This window comes from Haemaphysalis longicornis, unplaced genomic scaffold (assembly GCF_048455015.1).
Source record: "Haemaphysalis longicornis isolate Haplotype H1 unplaced genomic scaffold, Haemaphysalis longicornis Haplotype H1 scaffold_41, whole genome shotgun sequence".
Classification (NCBI taxonomy): domain Eukaryota; kingdom Metazoa; phylum Arthropoda; class Arachnida; order Ixodida; family Ixodidae; genus Haemaphysalis; species Haemaphysalis longicornis.
In genome coordinates this window covers 2,754,570-2,777,279 of record NW_027526365.1, presented here as the reverse complement: position 1 = coordinate 2,777,279, position 22,710 = coordinate 2,754,570, and the positions used below count along the sequence as shown (strand labels likewise).

Sequence of the window (22,710 nt, the reverse complement as noted above, 5' to 3'; positions counted from 1 at the left end):
TCAGGGAGCTGTCATTCTTTCCAAACTGCTTCTCAGGATCAGAAGCAGCGAGCATGATTGGCCGCCCTGCGAGCGACACATGAATGTAGGTTTACCATAGAAACCAAAAAAATAGCAGTAAAAAACTGGCTCACGGAACGAGGGCTCAAGAAGCAACACCAGTACGCTGAAAACGTCTTCGATCCCTTCGGTCTCCTTGCGGGATTTGAAGCCAAAGCCAGGGATTTTCGAGGACTCGTTTACTATTATATCGTGTTCGCGTCTCTTTCTTGCTTTCGTTTCTTTGTCTACTGAGGCGAATTATTCCATGAGGCAGACTGGTCGCAATTAACTCAGTACCATCCTAAAAGCACAGCACCAGCGAAGAACCAACACAACTGGTGACGTACATCAGCCAATGGCTTGAAGATGTCGCCAGGGGTCCTTTGGTATGTGAGAACTCTGCAAGACCTCATGCAGAATAAATCTTCCTGTCTCTCTCTCTCTCTCTCTAGGCTTTACCACAGTCAAAGCTCTGCTGCGCACGCGCCTGTCTTCATGTGCCATCATGTGCACCTTTTACGGGCATTCCTCAGGCTAATTTTGTTTCCATTCTGCCACGAAGCTGAGATAACGCTGTGGTTAGCGCAGTATCCTCCGGCTGTTGCGGTTTGGGGTGAAATGGCACACGAGCCCAACCATACTTTTATCTATTTCACAGCAGCAACCGTTTTGGTGTCATTCGTGTCGGCGCCGACGACGACTACGGCCACAGCTCGTCTTTAATGAGACATCCGCGCTTTACGACGGAGCCCCACGTTTGGCTGCAACTAGTTCAGCGATGAAGCGTATGCGCACGCTTTCTTCGGGGAGCGCTATTGTTGCATGCGATTGTGGCAGAGGTTAACCTGCTGCTCAACACCTTATAGTGTGTCTCGAATGCAGCCTAATTTATGCTGTTTCTATGTCCAATCGGATTCTTGTGGTTTGCGTCAGTAGCAAGAACCCGTCCGAGAGACTAAGGGGTCCACCGGTTCTAATATTTCTTTCTCTAACCGGAAAAGCAGACTCTGCTTCACTGCCTAGCATTCCTCCTCTGTTTCTCCGCTATTGCCAAGTGGCTGAAATATTCTCATATGTATATAAGGTCCTTATGTATACTGAAGGAAGGATGGTGGCAAAACGAATATTTGGTGGCAAAGCTCGTTTGAGAGACACAGAGTTCAAACCCGGACGGGGGAAGCGAAAAAGAAATTTCTAGGGGCAATTAATTCTGCTTACTTGATTGGAACATGAGAGCTTAGCGATGCTTATTAAGAACTCATTTTCGGCTGTATCGGGTTTGCTTCCTTTTCTTTGTTTTTTTTCTTCATTTTGCGGAGCGAGTTATTTCATCAACGACACAAGCGCACGCCATAGCAACCCAAATATCTCGGTTCCTCGCAGCTGTTGTACTCCCGTGCCCCCACGTTTAGGTGTCACGGGACGCGCAGTTGTCTACAATTTCTCTGGTGATGGGGAAGTATATTGCCACAACGTATAGCCCTACTTGCCGCTTCATCCTTGCTTTCAGCGCGACCTCGCCTCCCTGCAATGACTTCGCGAAGAAGTACGAGATATTTACAATACCTACGCGGATTACAAGAAAGTAGATCAGCATGGAAGCGGGACTGGACTGCGTAAAGAGACAATTAGCTACATATGGAGTCCCATTTGTTTCTCATTCGTTATTATAACGTTGTTTTTTAGATGATTCCTTCTGTGTCTTGAATCACTGCGCGAAATGCTGTTGCATGTACTGTGCTTAATGTCGTTCATGTTACAAGAGGCAGGGGCCTCGTCAAGCTGCAGTTAGGTGGCTTTTTCTCCCGCCTCCTCGTGTACCAAAAAACGTGAAATAAATGAAACGTTGAAATGAAATGAAATGAAATGAAATGAAATGAAATGAAATGAAATGAAATGAAATGCAATGAATGAAACAAGATGACCCCTTCTGTGTACTGCGCCTGATTCGAAGTTAACTGTAAAATGGTAGTGAAAGTAGCGCCCTCGTTTGCTTCTTATTTCAGTCGGTCCTGCGCCGTTTTTCACCGACCCCGATATTGGGCGAAACTCTTGCTTTAAGAACCAATGCTCAAAGGCTCAAATTAAAATTTTGTCCGTCCCCTCTTTGCTGTTTCCCCACTCACCACACAAATCTTCTAGTAATCGCCGTTACATCATTGTTTACTGTCTTTGCCCTACCTTTAAACGCTACGGCTTCGGAAGGGCGAATCCAAATTCGCCCTTCCGAATGGGTTTAGATGGATTTAGGTTGATTTAGATGGATAGGATACGATTCCAACCAAATCAGCCGAATCATTTTTTTTTCGCTAGGGAGGAGGGGGGGGGGGGGGGGCAGAACCTCCCCAGGAAACACCGGAGGGGTCTGGAGCACCGAGCTCCACCGTAGACTCCGCCTATGCGTAGGACGGAGCGAAGCCTGCTACAGCGTCTTGTTTGCGTTCTGCACCCTTCAGGAAATGGCTCGGCGTGTTCCCAATCGAGCAGCAAACAGCCTTCCCGCTTTTTCGTGTCGGCTTGAAACCAAGTCAAGGACAGCGTGCCGCGATGCCTAGATTTCGTAAACGCCTATTTCGCGATCTACAACAAGTGGTTTGATTCAAGCCAGTCATGTCTATTTTAGTTAAATTGAATTTATCTGACTCGCGCACGACTGTCAACACCGTTATCCAAGGAAGTGGGGTGCTATACAACTGGCCCTGAAAGAACGGTTCTTTATGGTAACTTTTTCTTGTTGAAATATAAAGGATCGACATGCACGCAGTGGGGCTGTCGAGGCCCCAGGCAAATTAACGATAATATATCAAGGGATTTTCGCTTGACGTTGTGTCTTGAAGAATTCGTTTATTACATTATTTTTATATTGAGAGCTTTCAATTACATTTTCTGCGGGACTCTTCATTGCGACTAGACCAGCTAGTGCGGTTAGTTCCAGGCTGTATGGGAAGGGACAGCGGCAACCCCCTTCATTTCTATAAGTAGCAGCCCTCTGCCATCCTCTGGGGTGATGAACAGAAACATGATAGGTATCCTTAAGACAATAGTGACAAGCAGATATTAAATGAATATGCGTTTCACTGTACCAGTCACCGGTCACCAAACTTCGTCTTCACACTAGTTGATTTTTTAAAAGAAAGACTACAGACCGTGCCGTTATAGATGTCTCCGACGTTTACCTTGTACGCACGGTGGCAGTTCGTACGTAACACCGTGGTGGCTCACGGACAAGGTGGGCAGTCTCTTTAATTATGAGGAATAAAATGGTTGGCTGCTTGAGGGGCCGGTATCTAGGTCACAGTGTTTCAAACTTCTCGCTGCGAACGGTCTACAAAATTATGCGTATTCTTATCGCGGCGCATGCGAATCTAGGTGCAGGGCCAGTAGTTTCAGGAGCAGGATCGCAATGAACTGCCGCATAAAAAGTGTGCGCACTTAGCAGCCTGCTTTAGAAGTCACCAAGGCAAAATCATGGGATCACCAGGACACGCGGGGATAGCAGCGAATACAGAGGCGTGCTCACTAACAGTGCGCACAGACAAAAGACAAAGGAAAAGAAGGCGACGGGATGGGAGCTCATCCTGTCGCATTCTTTGCCTTTGTGCATTGTCTGTGCGCACTGTTAGTCAGCATTAATCAGTACGAATTCGCCCAATTGTCTGTTTTTGCGTTTAGGGTATCGGGCTGCTACATTACTAACCGAGCTCCCGTAGCACCCACGCGAGTCCGGACGGAACACTCGGCCACACTGGCATATTACCGAGGGATCATAAAGAGATACTCTCAGCCACACGAATCCCTAACGAAGGCAGAAGCCACCGATTGGAGACAGCTCAAGAAAATCACATTACCTAACCTAGCCCTTCTCAACAAAATGTTCCGGACCCAATACAAATGCACCTGGCCATGGTCCAGTCGAAAGCCCACACTGTATCCCACAACATTTGAATGATAGAACACAAAAGCTGTTCCAGAAATCAGAGACCTTAACCGGACTCAATGAAAGGCGCTACTGGCCAGCGACCCGTGCCAAGAATGGTTCGATCTGAAGCGGCAGGCACGCGATTGGAGCTTTGGACCAAGGGCAACATCCCTACTGAATCATTCAGGAGCGGGAACGTGATCGCAGAAGGCCGCGGCAGAGCACTGCCCAGCCCTGCCAAATGGAAATATAATAAACGTTTCCCAGTCCAACAAGAAATGGGAAACTACGACAACTCATGGGCTCTTGAAGGTCAACGTAATGGTCCACCCGCACAGGGCAGTGTCATAGGTGAACGCAAGGGGTATTTCGAAAGTGTCGAGAACAAACAACTCTAGTGGTGAGGCAAATGTAGTTAAAGGGATTACAGTACGTTTCTGTGCCATGCATGAACGTACAATCATGTAATGCTTCGCTAAGGTTGTCCTGTTAAAAAAAAACTCGCGAGCAGGCATGCGTCCGCGTGCCTGCTCGTTTCGCTGCAAATGTCGTCAAAAGACGGTAGTCTTCTGCCGCCTCTGTCAAGTAACTGTCTTGCCTCTCTCTCACGCCAACCCCTCACTCTGTTTCCCTCCTGTCTCGGTGTTCCCGTGACAAGTACAATGAAGGTTTGCTAGGATTTATTCGATTTTCCCGCTTTTGCATTCCCGAGGCGCCATCGGTACAAGCTGCATGAATGTATAATCATGCAATGCTTCGCTAAGGTAGTCCTGTAGAAAAACTGCCAAGCACTGTGCCAAGCACAATGAAGGTTTGCGAAATTTAATCTATTGTCCCGCGTTTGCACTCCTGCGGGGCCATCTTTTGGGACCTTTTGTTCCTTTTGTGCGACAGGCCCACGGCTCTAGCAGGAACAGTTTTTGTACTTTAGGTTAGAAGATTGTTTTTAGAACGTTTTTCTTGTTTGCTAGCGAAAAAAATAACGCTGACATGGGTTTAAAATTAAAAGAACACTGCTAGTGTCAGTTATTTATTGATGTTTTCCCTCAAATGCCCCTAATGTTTTGTTATTGCTGACAAATTCTGACCCTATACAGTGTGCTATCAGATTAATAGCTTATATGGTTTTGCATATGTAATCGTCTCGTTCAAGCGTTCTTGTAAGCTTTGTCCGGGACAGACAGACGGATAGACGGACAGACGGACGGACGGACGGACGGACCAAACTTTTTGAATTTAATGTGGCCGTGAAGACAAAAGACCATTTTGTTCAATTTGGAAGAACTAGTCTTTGGTAGCTGACTCAGCTTCACCGCAGCCACGAAAGATGTTTCTTAACCCCAAAAATGGCAGAAGTGTTAACCATTTTTCCAATTTAGCGCTACAATACCGTAATTCTGGCCGGCACTAAAACCTTTTTATCAGTGTGGTCCTCATTCCGATGAAGTACGAAAACGTTTGGCCAAAGCTCCCTATTGGAGAATTACTGTGCAATGCGTACCTTCGACAGCTGAGTGGTATTAGCAGCACTTTCTTTTTAGGGAACCGATATCTCGCTAAGATGCCCTCATTAACGATAGCCGAAGAAGTATTTATTAGCGAGCTTTGCGCAAATGCAGTTCACACACCACACATTCAAAAGTGGAAAAAGGGCCCCACAACATCCACACTCCTACATTGTCCCTACTGTAATACGAACACCAAGGCAAACTTTCACCACTTAATGTCTGTGCCCATTCTTCAATGCACATCGCCCAGACAACATCCGACACATTGATCCAAACACCATACACAAAGAGGCATCAGATAAGTATTTATTACACGAAATAGGCAAATTCGCAGCAGCCAGAAGTGGTCTGTCGCGAGTAGTGTGACGAAGGAAGACCCCGTAGACGACTCCGAACTGTCAGTGAATAGGAGAAAAAGTGCTTGGAGTTGAAGCAACCCCCGTAATACCCTCCCTCATAACCCCTTTTCCCCCCAAGTGGTTTTAACCCTCCTTTCCCCGAATAAAAGCTTTACTGCCACTGTTTGGGCAAACGGGAGGAGTTGACATTAACCAGACGAAAGCGGATGTGGGCACGAGTTTCCTTCTGTTTTTTTAGCACGAAAGTTTTATTCCCGGATACACAAAGATTTCACTTACGTCTTATCGCTCGCGGAAGTGACGCCAATTCAACGAAGCAAGCGGCCTGTAAAGGGTGCATCTCTGCAGACAGGGTATTTTTGCAGGGATGCAACCTTTAGCATAAATAGTACGTTATACTTGGGGTTCTTCGTTTTCAGCTTTTATATTTTAACACGAAAGTGTTTTATGCCGTCATGTAACAAGATTTCACTGACGTCAAATCCGTCAAGGAAATGACGCCAGTGCACCTTTGCCGAAGTGACCCGCCAGCAGGACGTCGCTCACCAAGCACACCCACAAGACAGCCGCCGACCCGCAAATCATGCTCAGTCGCAGATGTCGATGCACATTTCACTGTCATGTTTTACCGATTCCTATGACAGAGGAATCAACCACAGTTTTTTTGTGTGTGTGTTGCGTTTGGCGCCTCCGGCGACAGCGCGAGGAACAATATTCTTTGCATCCCTTGCTTGTCTTCTGCTTTCCGTCTCGCGAGTCCTGAATTCTGTTTTTAACGCACACAGAGCATTTTACTGTTTTTTTGTATTATTCGTGTGTGGGCAGCTAACGCAGGTAAACCTCTGTGATCTCGCCTGTTAATTTCGAGGATTTTCACGTTTTCCAAATATTTTTACTTCTAATAATCTGGTATTGCTTGCATTGTGATATACTTTGCGTATTTATTTGCCTTCCAAGTCTTTACATTTACTATACGTTTCTATTTATCCGGTTGCTCGTTAAATCGCAACTCTGCGACCAATCTTTTTCGGATGCGATGGTGCGATGTACGCCGTAACTAACCATTGATACGCGATAAAACGATTGACGAAGCACAAACGACAACATCAGCAGTATTAGCTACGAAAGCCTGAATCGCACTTGGCTGACCTTCACGTGAAGGGTATGAAGGATCACTACCACAGGTAGGGGAAAGTAAATAATAATGATCATGGTACCGTGATCGTTATTTGACTGCGCAAAGGAGAAGACGATGATGCAGACTCACGACATCACATGGTAGCCGTGCGACGAGCTGCCGAGGGGAAATGGTCTGATTGTTTGATTGTAGGGTTTAACGCCCCGACGCAATGCAGGCGATGAGGCGCGCCGTAGTAGAGGGTTCCGGGCTAATTTTGACCACCTGGGGATATTTAACGTGCGCAGAAAAGTCGTACACACGGGCATTTTAGCTGTTCGCCTCCATCAGAAAAGCGGCTGCCGCGGACGGGAATCGAACCGGCGTCCTTGTGCTCAGCAGCACAACGCCTTAGCCACTGAGCCATCGCGGGGGGTGACATAGAAACCGACAATTTTAGTTTAATATATAATCGAAGCGTGAACGCGATTTCAAGTTACTTCTATCGTTTTTCTTTTACTCGGAATGTACAGGACCATATTTTATTTAATAGGAAGTGCATAATTGCAGACTTTGGTTCGGATGAGCTTACTTAAAACAAATACATGCTGTTTAGTGGCGTAAAATAGTGTGGGTGAGTGCGAAATTTAATTCAGGTTGCAGGTTATCAAACGCCCGTGTGTACGAGATTTCGGCGCTCGTTAAAAATCCCCAGGTGGTCAAAATTAATGCGGAGCCCTCCACTACAGCGCTCCCTCATCGCCGGCGTTGCGTCGGCGCGTCAAACCCTACAATCAATCAATCACGTTATCATTGTCCTAAATTTAGAGGGGAACATCCGTACACTGAAAATGTCCAACCCTATCTACGGCTATTTTAAAGCAAAGCTTTTTACCTCTACCCCCCAAGGGTTCTTTCGCGACCGTTGGTGTCACCAGAAAACTCGAGCGAACAAATAAAAGAATTTACTGGCGCCGCCTGGAATCGAACCTGGAACTAATAGACTAACAAAGCGAGAGCCCGTTGTCTTACCGATTTAGCTACGAGCCCACGCGAAGTCTGGGACAATAGGTGGTGTACTCACCAAGCACATCTACGGGTTTACCCCCTGCGTTCTCGCTGAATGCCACGTGAAAGCGTCACACGACCACTAGCGCCTGTCTAGCGGCCCTGTGGGCACCTTCCTCATGTGCTAAGAGTTAAAAAAATTAATGTAAGCTCACACCAATGCATGGCATCTCACTTCTAGTTCGCCAATGTGCTAAAGCCTGTGGCCTCCATTGTTCACGTAAACAATCACAGCTCTTTGTGGTCCGCCCTCACGCCAAAATAAGGAATGCATTCAAATACTCCCTGATGGCCAGGTCATCACTCGAAGTACCAGCATCAAGATCTTGGGCCTACATCTCGAGGCTAACACCAAGAGTGACGTCTCCTTGCAGCGCCTCAAAAACAGCATTAATCAAATCATACACATGATCAGGCGAGTTGCCACCAAGAAGCGAGGCCTAAAGTAATCCGGTACCTTTCGATTATGTGAAGCTTTCATCCTCTCGAGAGTTAGTTACGTCAACCCCCTGTCTTCGTCTCGACAAGGAAGACATAGAGATGCTTTATATAATGATTAGAAAGGCGGTCGAGCAGGCCATTGGTCTTCTCATGAGTGCGTCCACACAGAGGCTGCTTAGCACGGGGCTCCACAACACGGTGGAAGAGCTGATAGAAGGCCATCTTTCTAACCAGAAGGTCCGACTCAGAACTGCGATGGGTAACCGCATGCTTCACCAGATTGGCTGGGCAGCCCAGAAGGTCACTCCGCTTGACGTACTCCCAGACTCTTGGCGACTAACACTAAAGATGCTCCCTTTGCTTAGAAATATGAACCCCTCATATGACGAGGGTCACCGAAAAGCACGGGCTCAAGCGCTAAACTCCACCCTTGGTGGGGATCATGCAGTTATCTACACAGATGCCTCCAAACATCGAGGGCAGCAATACGCCATCATCGTGGCTACCTCCAGAACCAACCTCCTTGCGTGTACCTCGCTTAGGACCCAAGAAATGACGGCAGCAGAAGAGGCAGCCATCACCTTGGCTCTCGCACAACTAGGGGTTCGGACGGTAGTCATCGATTCCCAGCAAGCCTACTGGAATTACCAGTAGGGTTGGGTGTCCTGACCTGCACTGCACGTGCTAAAAAACCACTCCCCAATCGGTTCCATCCAGCTCATCTGGACACCCCCTCACGCTTCAATGGAGGGCAACAAATACGCCCACCCAACAAGCCCGCGCTTTTGCCTCCCGTGCTATGGAGCTGCACGAGGACAGTCACCCGCTTGTCACATTCAGGGAGATAACCCAGCATTATCGCCTTCTGAGACAGACCGTACCTTCGCCTTACCCTGACCTTTCCAGAGAACAACAAACTACCCTACGGCTCATGCAATCCGGGCTGATTCCCACAGCCTACGCGTCTTCACTTAATGTATCCGAATCGCTACGACGCTGAATGTAAATTTTGCTCAGAAGTAGGAACACTCCGCCCCGTAATCGGGGTGTGCGACTTTAGCCCTGAGCACCCTCCTCTCTTTCCGTCAACTACCCAACAAGAGCAATGGGAGATGCTGCTGCCCAGACCCTCTCTACCTACCCAGCTTCAGCGGGTGGACAGAACGCAGACCGCGCGGTCTGCATATGGGCCCCACAGAAGAAGAAATCACTCTCCAGGGCTGCACTGTGGGCCGTTCAGAAATCTGAACAGAAGTATTTCTTCCTTTTCCTCCTTCTCTGCCGCAAATTTCGTCGCCTCCGTCCGCGGCGCAGAGACGGAGAAGACAGATCGTCTAACACCGGGTTGGAGCTTACTTTAATTTTATAAAAAAAAGTTTCCACTCTTGTGCTACACCAATACAACTCAACCAAACACTGTGCATGCTTCATGCATTGATTTAACCTTGACAAGAATATCTCTTTGAAGTGATAAATGGTGTGGTTAAGTGCATTTCACTTCTCTCTGGTTTTGCTATTTGTAGAGCGATGTGAGTGAATTTAAGTGACGTCGCATGGGTAATCGTTATGGGTGCCGTTTACAGCTTTGCTTTCCAACCACATTCACGGGGTGGATTGGCGCGATTTTTTTGAGGTCTCCAAAAAATTTAAAAAAGGGCGCAAAGGGAGCAGGAAGAGAAACACAAGTAGACTCGACGAGCGGTCACTACCAGCTAGGTTATCTCGAAGCACTCCTTAGCATATAAATGCCGGTACATCACCGGCACGCCTGCGCACACACAGCCCAAAAAAGCCAGATACGTGCGCCGCTACTGATCACGGCGCAACCGGTAAAACTCACTCTCCCGCAAACACACCGCCGTCTGACACGTTCTGGGCCCGCCCCCCCCCCCCCCCCCCCCCCCTTTTTTATATGATACGCCTCCAAAGTTCCCACACGAGACCGTCTCTGCTGCGGCGCAGCACCTTTAACTCAGAAAATAAAAAACACGCGGCACCTCTAACTCAGAAAAAAAAAAAACATGCACCCACACACTCCGCTTTTATTTTCGTAGTAGAAGGCGCTGGGCCACAGCAGAGGCGCGCCTGTGATGCACCGGCATTAATATGCAAAGAATTGTTTCCAAATAAACTATTTGGCAGTGAGCGCTCGTACAGACCACTTGTGTTTCCTTTTCTAGGTTCTTTGCGCTCTTTTAATGTTTTGAAGCCATGAATCAGGTCTCCCAACAAAGCATTTTATTAAGCTATCTTTCGGGATCTCAAAGTTTCGGAGTAGGCGCGTTCCCCTCATGAGTGGCACATACGAGGCCCAAAATAATACGCCAATTGCAGTCGCACAAGCTAAGTTTATTTTAACCAGAGAAATAAATGGTCCCTCGAGAAGACGGAATAACACATCTAACGTACGTTACTTGAACAAACAGGGGTATTGAATGCATTTTTTCTGTTTTCGGCTGCCCTAATCTCAGAAAGTTTCATATTCTTTCCCGAGAAACAGGTCGCTTGAGTCTCCGGCCACTACAGCGTATTATTACCGCGGAACACGCGTGGCCGTTGTGTGCAAAGCGCGACGTTTTTGGGACGTGAATCACGGCTTTCTTGCGCCACAGGGCCTGTCCGGGCCCATTTTTAGCGTGCACCTCACCTAGGTTTCTGCACAATTTAAGGCCAGTATAGAAAGGAAACGCCAGCGAAAGCGTCTTTTACTCATCTTGTTGCTTTACAAGATCATACCGCGTTTTCGGCATCGAACATACAGGAACGCGCGCATACGGTCCTTCACTCTTTCCGCTTCGCATGGGCGTTGATCGGAATCCCGCGCCAATTCCAGTGCACAGACATGCGCGCCTTTCAGTGCGGCGCTTGCGTTGGTTGCCTGCCTTTCTATGTATGCCACTTTTCCGTAGGGCGAAACAAGAGAGGAGGAAGAAAGATGACTGAACTCCATAACAAGTGCCTCCCTTTCCCCCTTTCCGCCTTCCTGCAGCGCCCAACATCTGATATGGCGCCGGCGATTGTATCGATGGTACGGAAATAGGCTTGCACGCCATCGGCACGAAACGCACGAGGCAATGCGGTTACACAACAAACTAGCTGCCCATTCTGCTCACGCACACAAGCCCGAACCCGCCTGTCTCTCCTGTCACTACTGATTATTCTCGAACTCGTCCGGATGGCTGAAGACGCCGCCGGGGTCCAAGGACTCCTGGCTGCCGCCTAAAAAGGGGAAGAGGACCGAGGAGGATCTCCAACCTCTTCCTTTTCCCACCGGGCACACAATAAAGTTATTCTCTCTCTCTCTCTCTCGAGGAAGTACGAGAGAATACGGATGTTAAAATTGGGTGACGCAATTCAACTTAGGCTGGGTGTAGTCGTCTCCGCTGCATTCGTGAGGAAACCTTGTCGAGCACTTTATGCAGAGCTTTTTGACGGTTAGAGACTGTGCTGCAGCGTATTCAATGCTCATGGTCCCTTAACCGCAGCTGTGTCCGTTGTGAATATCGAACAGAAACCATGCAGCATTCAAAACGTTTAAATGAATTAATTATTAGAAACGCAACGCTGGTGAACCGACACCGAAGGAAGTGGCTCTGATGCCCGGGTGTACCTGATAACGAAGTTTACTAAACTTCCGTTTGTCGTCCATTACGTCAGTCACCTTTTAGTGGACCCAGAAAATTTCGTGTTATGGGCCACTTCTTTTCTTTTCTTTCTCTACTTAAACAGTTTTTGTTCATTACTTAGCCTATACTACTCTCCTTTTTTTCTTTCGTTAGGCCCCCGTCTTTTTTATAGTCCATTCATATCAATGAGTACTAAGATTAACGGGGTATTTTGCACGCCGACAGAAATCATGAACGCTCCATAAAAACGTTGATTCACGCATTTAAAACTTACAACTTATAGGACAGCATGTGGTGAGAAGTTTGGTTTATGGTGAATTTTCCGTTAGAGATTGTCGCGGTGTATAATTTTGCAGTTCCATAGCATGTATATAGCACCTTGATAAAACGTTGAAGTATTTTTTGCATCGTCAGTGCATGAATGTGTTTTTTAATAAACCTTCAGATTAGGAGGAGGCACTAGTTTTCTCTATTTTTTGCACGTAACTGGCTTTCACACTGTTGTGCTCTTAAATGCATTATTTACAACTTGCCCAGCTTGTAGTTTTCCTACTGTACGCATGCTTTCCTGTGTGAATTCGTTCTCTATATTCTCTTGCTTATACTTTCCTATTTTCAAAACTATGTTGTTTATGCAAGAATGAAAAAAAAAAATTAGCCACATAGCCGTCGCGGAAACTGAGTGGTCAAGGCGTTGTGCTGCTGCGCCCGAGGCCGGAGGTTTGATTCCGGCGGTTGTGGTTGCTTTTCAAATGGAGGCTAAAACCGAAAATACCCGTGTGTTGAAATTTTGGCTGGCAGTAAATATCCCCATGTGGTCAAGATTACTCCGGAAACCTCACTACGGCGTCCCTCATAGACGGGGAGCGGAATTCCGAGTTGTGCCCTTTTCGAAAATGCTCATTTCGCGTCTGTTTCAGTTGTGACGTAATTGCACTTGCGAAGCCTTTGACCAGTGAATGTGCTGCGTCATATCCGGTAGTCTGCTTTCAGCCAATCGGGGCTGGCTCAAAATTGACACGTTTAAACGTGTATGAAACGGAAAAAATTATTTCCGCCGCAGGTGTAGCTTGACTGCGTTAAACCCCAAAATCTAACGGAAAAACTACCGACTTCGCATACAATCGGCCCTATATAGCTATAAAAGAGCTATAGGCCCTGTCAGTTTAGAAAACAGTGGTTGCGAATGCTGTCATCTGAGACATTTTCATGGCATGATACATTTACGTTCTTTTTCAGGTTTTCTGGCTGGCCACCGTCACAGCCATATTTCTCGCCACCTACTGCACGTACAAGTATGAAGAGAAGCACTTTTATCTTCGCCAAATACTAGGGGTAAGTGGAAACGCGTCACAGGTCATCTTTTCCCAGCCACAAGCTCTAAAGGGTGTCTTTCTGCGGGTTCATTTCTGCATGTGTTAACGGGGCTCTTGACAACAATAGTTGTCAAAGCTGGCAATTAGTATGTTGACAGCAAAAATGATTTCATTAAAAGGCCCCGTATTTCTCTCGTCGCCAGGAATTGTTCTGGACACTAATGGTGCGCAGCAAATTATCTTTTCCTTTGATCGTACTGCATTGAATGAACTGTATCCCGGTGTTTTATGTAATGTAGTCGTGTTTAGAGTGACGCTCTCTGACGATTTTGCGGGACATTCGTAATAAATGTTCGTTTTAATCTGTGGGCAACAAGGATGAGGCTCCCTATTTCGAGCTAAAATGTCTTCGAACACCTCAGATTTGAGTCAGTGAACTAGATTCATGAACCAATTGGTTAGAACTACTATCCAACGAAGCAGTGAGGTGGTTGCGGCTTCTTGGTAAACCATAATAAGTGGGGAAATGGTAGCGAGAAAAATACACTAATTAACTCTGTGTTGTAAGCAGTAGAAAGTTTAACGTTGTACACAGAAACGAACCCTTTGTGCAGCAAATATTACTTAGAACGATGATAATATCAGGTCGGAAATATTCCGTGACAAGCGAAATGTCAACCTGATAAATACCTAACACGATGACAGGGAAAGGGCTAGCACGACCGCCGTGTGCTTTTGTGTGTGTGAGTGTGCGCGTGTATGTCGTTCCTTTATCTTCATTTGTTAAATGCTCTACTGTCTCTTCCTGTAACATTTCCTGTTAACAAATGTGCACTATTGCTGAAAAATTATTTATCTACATTTTTTCTTGATCCCTATAGCCTCTCTATGAGACGTATGTATTGTAGAACAAAGGCGATCCCGCATCGTAGCAGAAATACAAGAAAATATATAGATGGATAACTAAACACAAAATTCATTATTAGCAAAACAATTTCTGTCTTTTTTTCCCTACTTGCTCGTAAGGGATGTTGTCGCCATCTACAATTTTTGCGCAGAAAATATAAGTGAAACAATTACTGCTGGAATTTATAGGTCGTCAGAGGGTGTATTGGAAGGCCATGAAGTATAACAATAAAGATAATTCAAGCCGCTTTGTGTTTTAACTAACGTCTGCAAGACTGTTTCGGCAAAAATTGCCGGAAGCAGATTACTTTAGTTTAAGCACGTACAGCACGGCACTTTGCCGAAGAGCATACTCAGGTTTACCCACTTACCTCTGCCTTCTGCGACGTTTTTGACTGCTCAGTGCTGTCCGTGGTGAATGGATCGGTAATTATTATGACTGGATCATGCGTGGCTTGGATGCTAGTTGCGTTGTCGACTAGTGTTAACGGTGTCGATGAGATGAAAGAGCTACTTGAATACATTTTACGCAGACATTTAGCCATGTCAGCCTTAGTGTCCTGTGTCCGAAGCCAAATACTACAAGATATCCTTGCAATTCTATTCTCTTTTCTTTTCTGTTTTATAATAGCTGGCGAAAAAAGGCTCATTATAAATTAATCTCACGCAGGGTTTTTTCCCAAAACTGCTAGATGGATCACTGCCGGCGGCCATAGTGTGAAGGCTCTCTCCAAGAGGTGGCAAAATTACTTCTAAATAGTAATTAAATTACATTACTTATTACTTTTCTAGAATTTTCTAAAATGTAATTAAATTAGATTACAAATTACAGGTGGCCAGAAGTAATGACATTACATTACTAGTACTTTTCAAAAGTAACCAAATTACTTTGAAATTACTTTAACAAAAATTGATCACTCATTTACACTCTATCTACACTCGTATACATATACACTGAAATCTCCAAAATAGTTGTTTATACACCAACTTAAGTAGAGTTTATTTACAGTGCTATACATTGGTATGTTAGATACATATATATTGCATCTATATTTATATTGATGTCTATATTGATATCTATATAGATATCTATACAGATATCTATATTGATTCAAAGTGGGCGTCGGCAGGGTGTCCCCGTTTGTACGGCGAGTGTCTTTTAGCATGGCAAAAGACACCCTGTCGTACAAACGGGGACACCTTTCCGATGCCCACTTTGAATCGCCGCTCCATCTGAGATGTAATATAGATATCTAACATACCAATGCACAGCACTGCAAAAAACTGTACATAAGTACACTCCGCTGGCGCGGATGACGGCAGGGTTGTGTTGAACGTAATGAAGGACTTTTTCATCCAATGCCGAGAGACTCTTTTGGCATTAGAACTCTACTTGGTCAACTTTTTTGCCGTAGAGAAGCAGGCAGGCTATATCCTAGCCAAAAGTAATTGGGAAAGTAATGAGTAATTTCTATGAAATTACCGGGCTGAAGAAATTTATAACATTACTAAATTACCCGCGCTGAAAACTAATTCATTACATTACTCATTACATCAAAAAGTAACTTAATTACTCGAATCCAATTACTGTAATTTCATTACTGCCAAGTCTTTTCTCTCCACTATCTTGATTTGGACGTTGGGGTGCAGTGTTCTCATACATCTGCAGTCGTTTGAATACTTGTTAGTTTTAACAGCCTGTTACAATGAGCGCCGATAACACTCTGAGAACAATAAATAGCCCAGTAGAGACTACGGGTAAAGTAGATTAAAATAGCCTCCTTTGATAGATTATTTAGATGGTGATAGTGTTGGGAATATGTTGAAAGTGATCCAAGGTGTAATGTAAAGAACGAAGTGGCAAATAGTATTTATCACGCTTTACTGGCCTATGTTTAACGAAACTCAATCAGGATACCTCTGCCTGCTTGCAGTATAGTTGTGCTTGCAAAATGTAAACTCTTGAGCTAGTTTTGTACCAGTAGAGTAGAGCAACGAAGGCCTGGAGGAAACGTCAATCGGGTTCCAGAAATTTTGCGGTTTTGGTTTGCCTAGTATATTCATATGCACGCTTATGTTTTTGCCAATCAAGTTCATCATGACTACTTATAAGGTTAATTTGCAATTCTGTAAAACTTAACGCAAGGTTTCCTGTGGTGCATTATACTTTTGTGTTCACAGTTAATTTCTTCCTTCTCAGGAGCTTTCATCCCGGGCTTACCAAAAATTAGCTCCTAAGACCTAAACAGGTGTCACATGGTCAAAAGGTGTAAAAACTAACAAATTATGTTCTTGTTAGAAGAATGAATATTTCAGGTTATCCCTTACCAACATGAGCACGCCTTCAGGAAAGTGTTCCCCTTTTCTTGCAGGTGGGATTGTGTCTATCTCGGGCCACTGCTGCCGTGATAAATTTTAGCTGCTTCATGGTCCTCATTCCGATGTGCAGGACGCTACTGCATATTCTCAGTTGCAGAGTTCCCACGGTAAGTGTGCCGGTAACAATGCCTCCGCATCGTTGATCTAGTGTTTCACGCACTATCTTGAAACAAAGTAGTACACCATCTCTGTATCAAAAACTAAGGAATTAAGTGCCGAAACAATGATTTTGCGAAGCTAGGTGATGCGCCTACATAAACACTCAAAACCTGTTAAAAAATGCACGTAGAAAATTTTGTTTTATACCATGCAATGGAGGAATTCCTCTGTGTACCTCCAATTTTGAGAACAGCGCTTGAAGCCATTGTGAAATTGTTCTTTAATTTATTTGATGGGACGCAGACGGGCTCTTGGAAAGATTACATTTCCCCTCAAACCAACGCTGAGGCATCGAGAAAATCGGCCTATGTGTCGTCGCGTGTAAGGAAGATGAATGGTGCAAACAAGTCGAGATATGTAAAGCGTGAGGATTAAAAGCGTGTTCGATCAATAAAGTCGAAATTGTTTCTCGGGTGGTGAATCGTGATCGCCATTGCAGGTTTCAGAAAACTTGGACAGCAGAAAAACATAAAGTATATGCCAGACAAGTTCTGAAAATTGAGCGCGAGCGATGTATTTTTTTTGTTACTGTGTACTTAAAACGAAAAAAAAAAAAGCAGCAATGACGGTGATGTGCTGTTGCCGTCTCCGTGTGTTGCGTGTGTGACGTGAAGGAAGAAAGCAGTCGGCAACTGCGGCCCCAGCCTCAGGATCATGTGATGCTTCAAATTGTATATTGTCGGCCAGCGCCATGACCGGAGGTCTCTTTGGTTACCTACTGCGCGGTTGACAACTGGCTTCTTTCTTCAGAAATATTTCGTGCTTGTCACGACAGGGGTAACTTCATTTTCGTGCTATATTTGCCCCGGACACGAGGGAGTGGTCTCTGTGTGTGGAATTACCAAATTTGAACCATTTCGGGACCGATGGCCTCTTGCTGTACTTTCTATTGGACGGACGCTTTAAAATAGGGACTTCGATACAACACAACCGGACTTTGTAAACGGGTAATGAAAGTATGATTATAAAAATATTTCGTCCTACTGTGGTGCACCTCGCTTGCGAGGCCTTTCTTGCATCAGGCCAAAACTTGAATTTCTGGGTGCGCAAGAAAGTAATACGTTGGTGCTTTCTCCCCAGAAACTTCAGGGTTTCTTGCGGATGTGCGTTGACCGAGGAGTCAAGCTGCACGTAATGTTCGCAGCAACCATTATCATTACATCAAGTGAGTCTCATGGTGCTTGCTTATAGGTATTATTGATTATTATTATGATTATAAGGTATTACTACAATATAAATCTTCACAATCCAGAGCGTTCGCCCATTGCTTATCGATGATTTTTTTTTGTGAAAGTGTACCGGTATAAGTAAGCCTTGTGAGAATCAAGATTTTAAGCCAGTTTGGTCATATTTGTTTTCAGCGGCATGATATTTACTAATGCAAACTGTGTATTTTTGTGTTGAAAAAGTATTTCTCAGTAAAGGCCAGAACACAACCGGGAGCGGTTTAGATGAGCACAATAACTCAACAGTAACGCACGCGATAAAAAAAGGAAAGAGGATAGTAAAAAGTGGCTAGAAATTGTCTTACGAAAGTCGTTCACTGCGCCAACAAATCTCGAAATTGAAGAAAACGTTGAATTCATAGCCACAGGGCATGCATTTTTACCGAAACTAAAAATTACATTTCGACAAGTAGCAAGTTATCGTCATATAATTAGGTGGTAAAAGACACTGAATTTGAAACGCACTAACTTTGGAGTTTTGCGCTCCAAGGCGGATTGATTTATAAGAACTGGGAATGTTTAATGCCCGCAACATTATGGAAAACTGGCGTTTTTGCTCTCTTATGTCACAAAAACGGCTGCCGCTACAGGGAACCACTACGCGTCCATGGGCTCAGTGGCACAACGCCTCCGTAAGCCACCGAAGCCACCGAGCCCCCAAATTCTCTAGAACCAAACGCATGTGATCATAACATACGTCGGCGAAACTATGATTGTTATGTTCAGTAGGCTGCTGGTCGATAAATAATGCGAACACCGCAGACCATTTTTGATTCCTGAGAAATCCAATTTTGCTTGTGCGATACTTTTGCCCCTTTTTTGCATTCATCAACTTAAAGTTTCGAGCATTTGCAACATCTAAACTAAAGTTGCATATGGACGATGCGTCAATCACAAGGCTGTCAGGGAGTACGGTGTACGACTCCACGGCAGCTGCAGCGGGATCCCGAGCGTGGAAATTTGGGCTTGTTAGTTCATAACTTACAAATATATAGCGCAGAAGACGAGAGACACAGACAAGTAGACTCACACGGCGCCGTGTGTGTCTACTTGTCTGTGTCTCTCGTCTTCTGCGCTATATATTTGTAAGGTATCCCGAGCTGCAAGCTTACACTTGCGTTCAGCCGACCCAGTGTTCATTCGTTTGTGCTCCAGTGGGGCGGAATCGCTTGTAACTGGCGTTTATTCAGTTGTTGGCCGCAAAGTAAAAAGTGCACGCAAGAGTAATTGGGGAATTCAATGTAAGAAAATACAAGAAAACACCACTCAAACGAGCCCTCCCACATCGCGGTACCCGGTTTTTCAACCTGCGATTTGTAGCTTGTTTAAGCTACAAATGTCACCACCAATAGATGATCTTGTGCCATCTAAGAATCGAACATAATTATATTTGAGGAAAGTCTCTGACATGTCTTCGCGCCTTCTTAAGTGACAATCCTCAAAAAGTCGACTATAGTAAATATTTATCTCCCTTTTCAAGATTATTATTCCAGAGAAAGGAACAATTGCATTGAACGGACGTTGAGGAAACGTCGAGTGCCATTATATTATCGTTGCGGGCGCATTGCGTTCGAGAAATTTGTCCCTGCCGGTGCAGCTGTTCAATATGTCCGCAGCACATGTAACGCACGTGGTGGAGATTCAGTATATGACATCTAGGCTAAGCTTGCGTGTTATTATTGTTCCGAGATTTACGGGCAGCCATATCACGTCTCTTGACAGCCATGGGGAAAAGCTGCCGTTCAAGCAAAATGGCATTTTTGCCCTGGTTTCCCGAAACCTTCTATATGTTGCGGGATGTTCTATGAAGAAGAACCATAAGGGCCTTTTCTTTCAGCTTTCTCGCCATTTGCATGTTTTTTACAACGTCGTTTATTTTATTAACAAGTGTACTCACGACTGCGTTCACTAGTGTGCATAGATATTTCCGAACTCGAGCTTATTTATCGTCGTCTCGGAAGCTCCGTCATTCAGTTGTCGGTACTTTTGATCAAAGCGCCCGGATGGCACAATTATCATTGCTTATTCTGCTATAGGTTGGGATCCGTCCACCATGGTACGGAGCGAGATTCGCTACTGTGACCTCTAAGGGTTATGTAAAACGTCTGCGTTTTCATGCAATTTTGTGATTTCGTAGTTAGGAATGCATCATTTTACGTATTTGGCTGGTGTGCTTTCTAGGCTGGTTTAAAGTACGCTTATGATTACCGACCAGTCCAGCAAAATGCAGCGCTACATGCGGGAATATAAGATTTCTTCTGGTGTGTTTAACAACGTAGATGACCGTTTTGCTCTTCGGATGTCCTAGAAAGACAGGTCGACCGTTATTGGCGCCAATACACTTTGTGCCTCACCGCTGATCGAGGCACAATACGCATAAATAATTACGCATAAATAAAATATACAAATTTCTTGCTCTCCTGTAGAACAATGCATTTCTTTGCTTCAGCTGTTCTTGCAGAGCTGCACCCATTATCTTTTGTGCATTTTGCATATGCATTTTGTACATAAGCTTGTTGTTTTTACCCATGCCATCCTTTTTTTGTTGCAGTTATCCATTCCTTAGCGCACCTAGTTAATGCTTGCAACTTTTCTTCCTACTACTCGCACGACTACGTGGACATCAACATGGCTAGGTATCCCGGTGAGGTAAGAGATCAGTGCATAGCTACTCTCACGCTGCATGGATTGACACGTTGAAGAGAGCTTCCTTATTTAAATCAGTAACGTAGGCAGCCTTATTGAAAATAGGTACACCACGACAATAAACGAAGACAAGAAAGACGACTGGATGAACGTGTACTTCCTCGTCCGTCTTTCGCCTTTCTTGTCATTTTATTTATTTGTTTTATTTTATGGTGCTAGCCATTTTTTCGCCATGCGCCTTTGGCATTCTATTTTTAAAGTGACGTTTTCCAACACATCACAAATACATGAATTAATTAAACTATTTTCACTCGTTTCTTTTTGCGGCCTTTCCGCTGAAAGCATCGTTGAGGTGGCCAGACAAAGCACCGTAAGGAGAAACTAAACCCACTAAACTCGTCCCCCACGTCGAGCATACTTGTACATTTAAATAGGGTTTGTTCCGGTGAACAGCGAGTTTCAGAATTCCGGCAATAATTACGGATTATTGCTGCATGACTTTGTAAAACACTGTTGCAATGATGCTTTTTATTTTCATTTGTGTGGCTCAGATATTCTGTTTTCTTCTGTAGTTCGCTGCCGTACCCACTATGGGACAGCGTGTTTTGGGCTCTGGGCTGCAGTATGTTGTAATGAATAAATAAGCAAAAAATGCGCCCATGGCCTCCGTATATATGGTGAACCAGCGAAGAGGTAACGTGCGGCCGGTGTTGTAGGTATGACGCGTGGCCTACCCGTTTCGAAGTAAAGTGGGGCTGGTGTTTGCCGTTGCCACGTTGACGCGGCTTCACCCGCACCACCCTCAAGCAGAAACTCGGTGGGTGCGCACTCTGCTGTGAGAGACCTTCTGTTTCTTTCCTTCGGATGCCCCGTTCCCCACTTATCTGTGTCGGTAGATGCGACAGTATAGCTATGTATATAGACCCAGCCAATATCTCTCTCCTTCTGGCCCCTCTACAGCCTGCTATTTTCGCGCATGCGCATGCGGTTGCGGGGGAGGATTTTTCAGCGTACTCAGGACCGGCGGATTCTCTTTTCTTTTAGCCATGTAAAGATTCGCTGTAGGATACGCCTAATGCATTTTGTGGCCCCAAGAATAACACAGATGTTTAGAATTCACCGTATCTATGAAACCGCATCGATATGACTTTCCACATCAGCCTACACCGTCGGTGTTTTAAAGAACCCATGGAGCCAATACGTAAACATCGGGGCCTATCATACACCGCGGGGCGGAAACAGCATCGCGCAGCTGCGTTCAAATCATATCACACAGTCTGATTTACGAGGGTAAATCTGAAATGCAAGGGTTCGCACAGGAATTAAAGGCCACATGGTCCTTGACAAATCTCGCACAGTAGACGCACACGTGTTTGTCTTCTTCCAGCTATTTCTGCATCGGGGAAATTTGAATAAAATAGTAGGGTCTTCCAATGAAAAACACCTCTACGTGTGTGTAAAACGCAAAAATTGATGTTCCGCCAGGAAGTACCGAACTCCGACGCAATATTTTCTAGATTACCGTCACTCGGGGTCTGGTCCTGCCTGGGTAAATAAATACATTTGGCATATTTCGTGGCGTCTATAGCACGAATAGGGATATTTGCAAAATATTCGTTATATCACAGAATACTAGAAGGGACTATATTGTAGGGTTGTAAGCAAAGTGAAAACTACTTTTTTGTGTTTTCTTACTATTTTGTCTCTTCACAGGATCCACTTCTAATGATACTCAGAACAGGTAAATATTCATTTTCACTACACTTGGGGAAAAAATAGCCGAACCCAAATATGCAGTAAAGATTTGAACTGATACTTCGCATCTTCATATATATCTATAGGAGCACGCATTAAGCATTATTATTATGATGGCTGCTGAACGTGCTGAAAAATAAAAGCACGTAATTATATTTGAGATAGCTGTTACAGCAGAGCAATTCACTGGTTTGGAATTTCCCGTGTTTGTTGTTTTCAAAGGCTAAAATAAGGTCTCTGGGA

At 45.0% G+C, this 22,710-nt stretch overlaps 1 protein-coding gene across 1 annotated transcript in view; it reads left to right on the top strand.

Annotated features, from left to right (window-relative positions):
- Positions 1-22,710, top strand: part of LOC144137586 (NADPH oxidase 4-like) — a 90,743-nt gene that overhangs the window by 22,513 nt on the left and 45,520 nt on the right. The window contains exons 2-6 of the mRNA XM_077669508.1: positions 13,320-13,415; positions 16,675-16,788; positions 17,921-18,005; positions 20,618-20,715; positions 22,426-22,453. Of these exons, the coding sequence (XP_077525634.1) occupies positions 13,320-13,415; positions 16,675-16,788; positions 17,921-18,005; positions 20,618-20,715; positions 22,426-22,453 (421 nt within the window). The remainder of the gene's footprint in view (positions 1-13,319; positions 13,416-16,674; positions 16,789-17,920; positions 18,006-20,617; positions 20,716-22,425; positions 22,454-22,710) is intronic.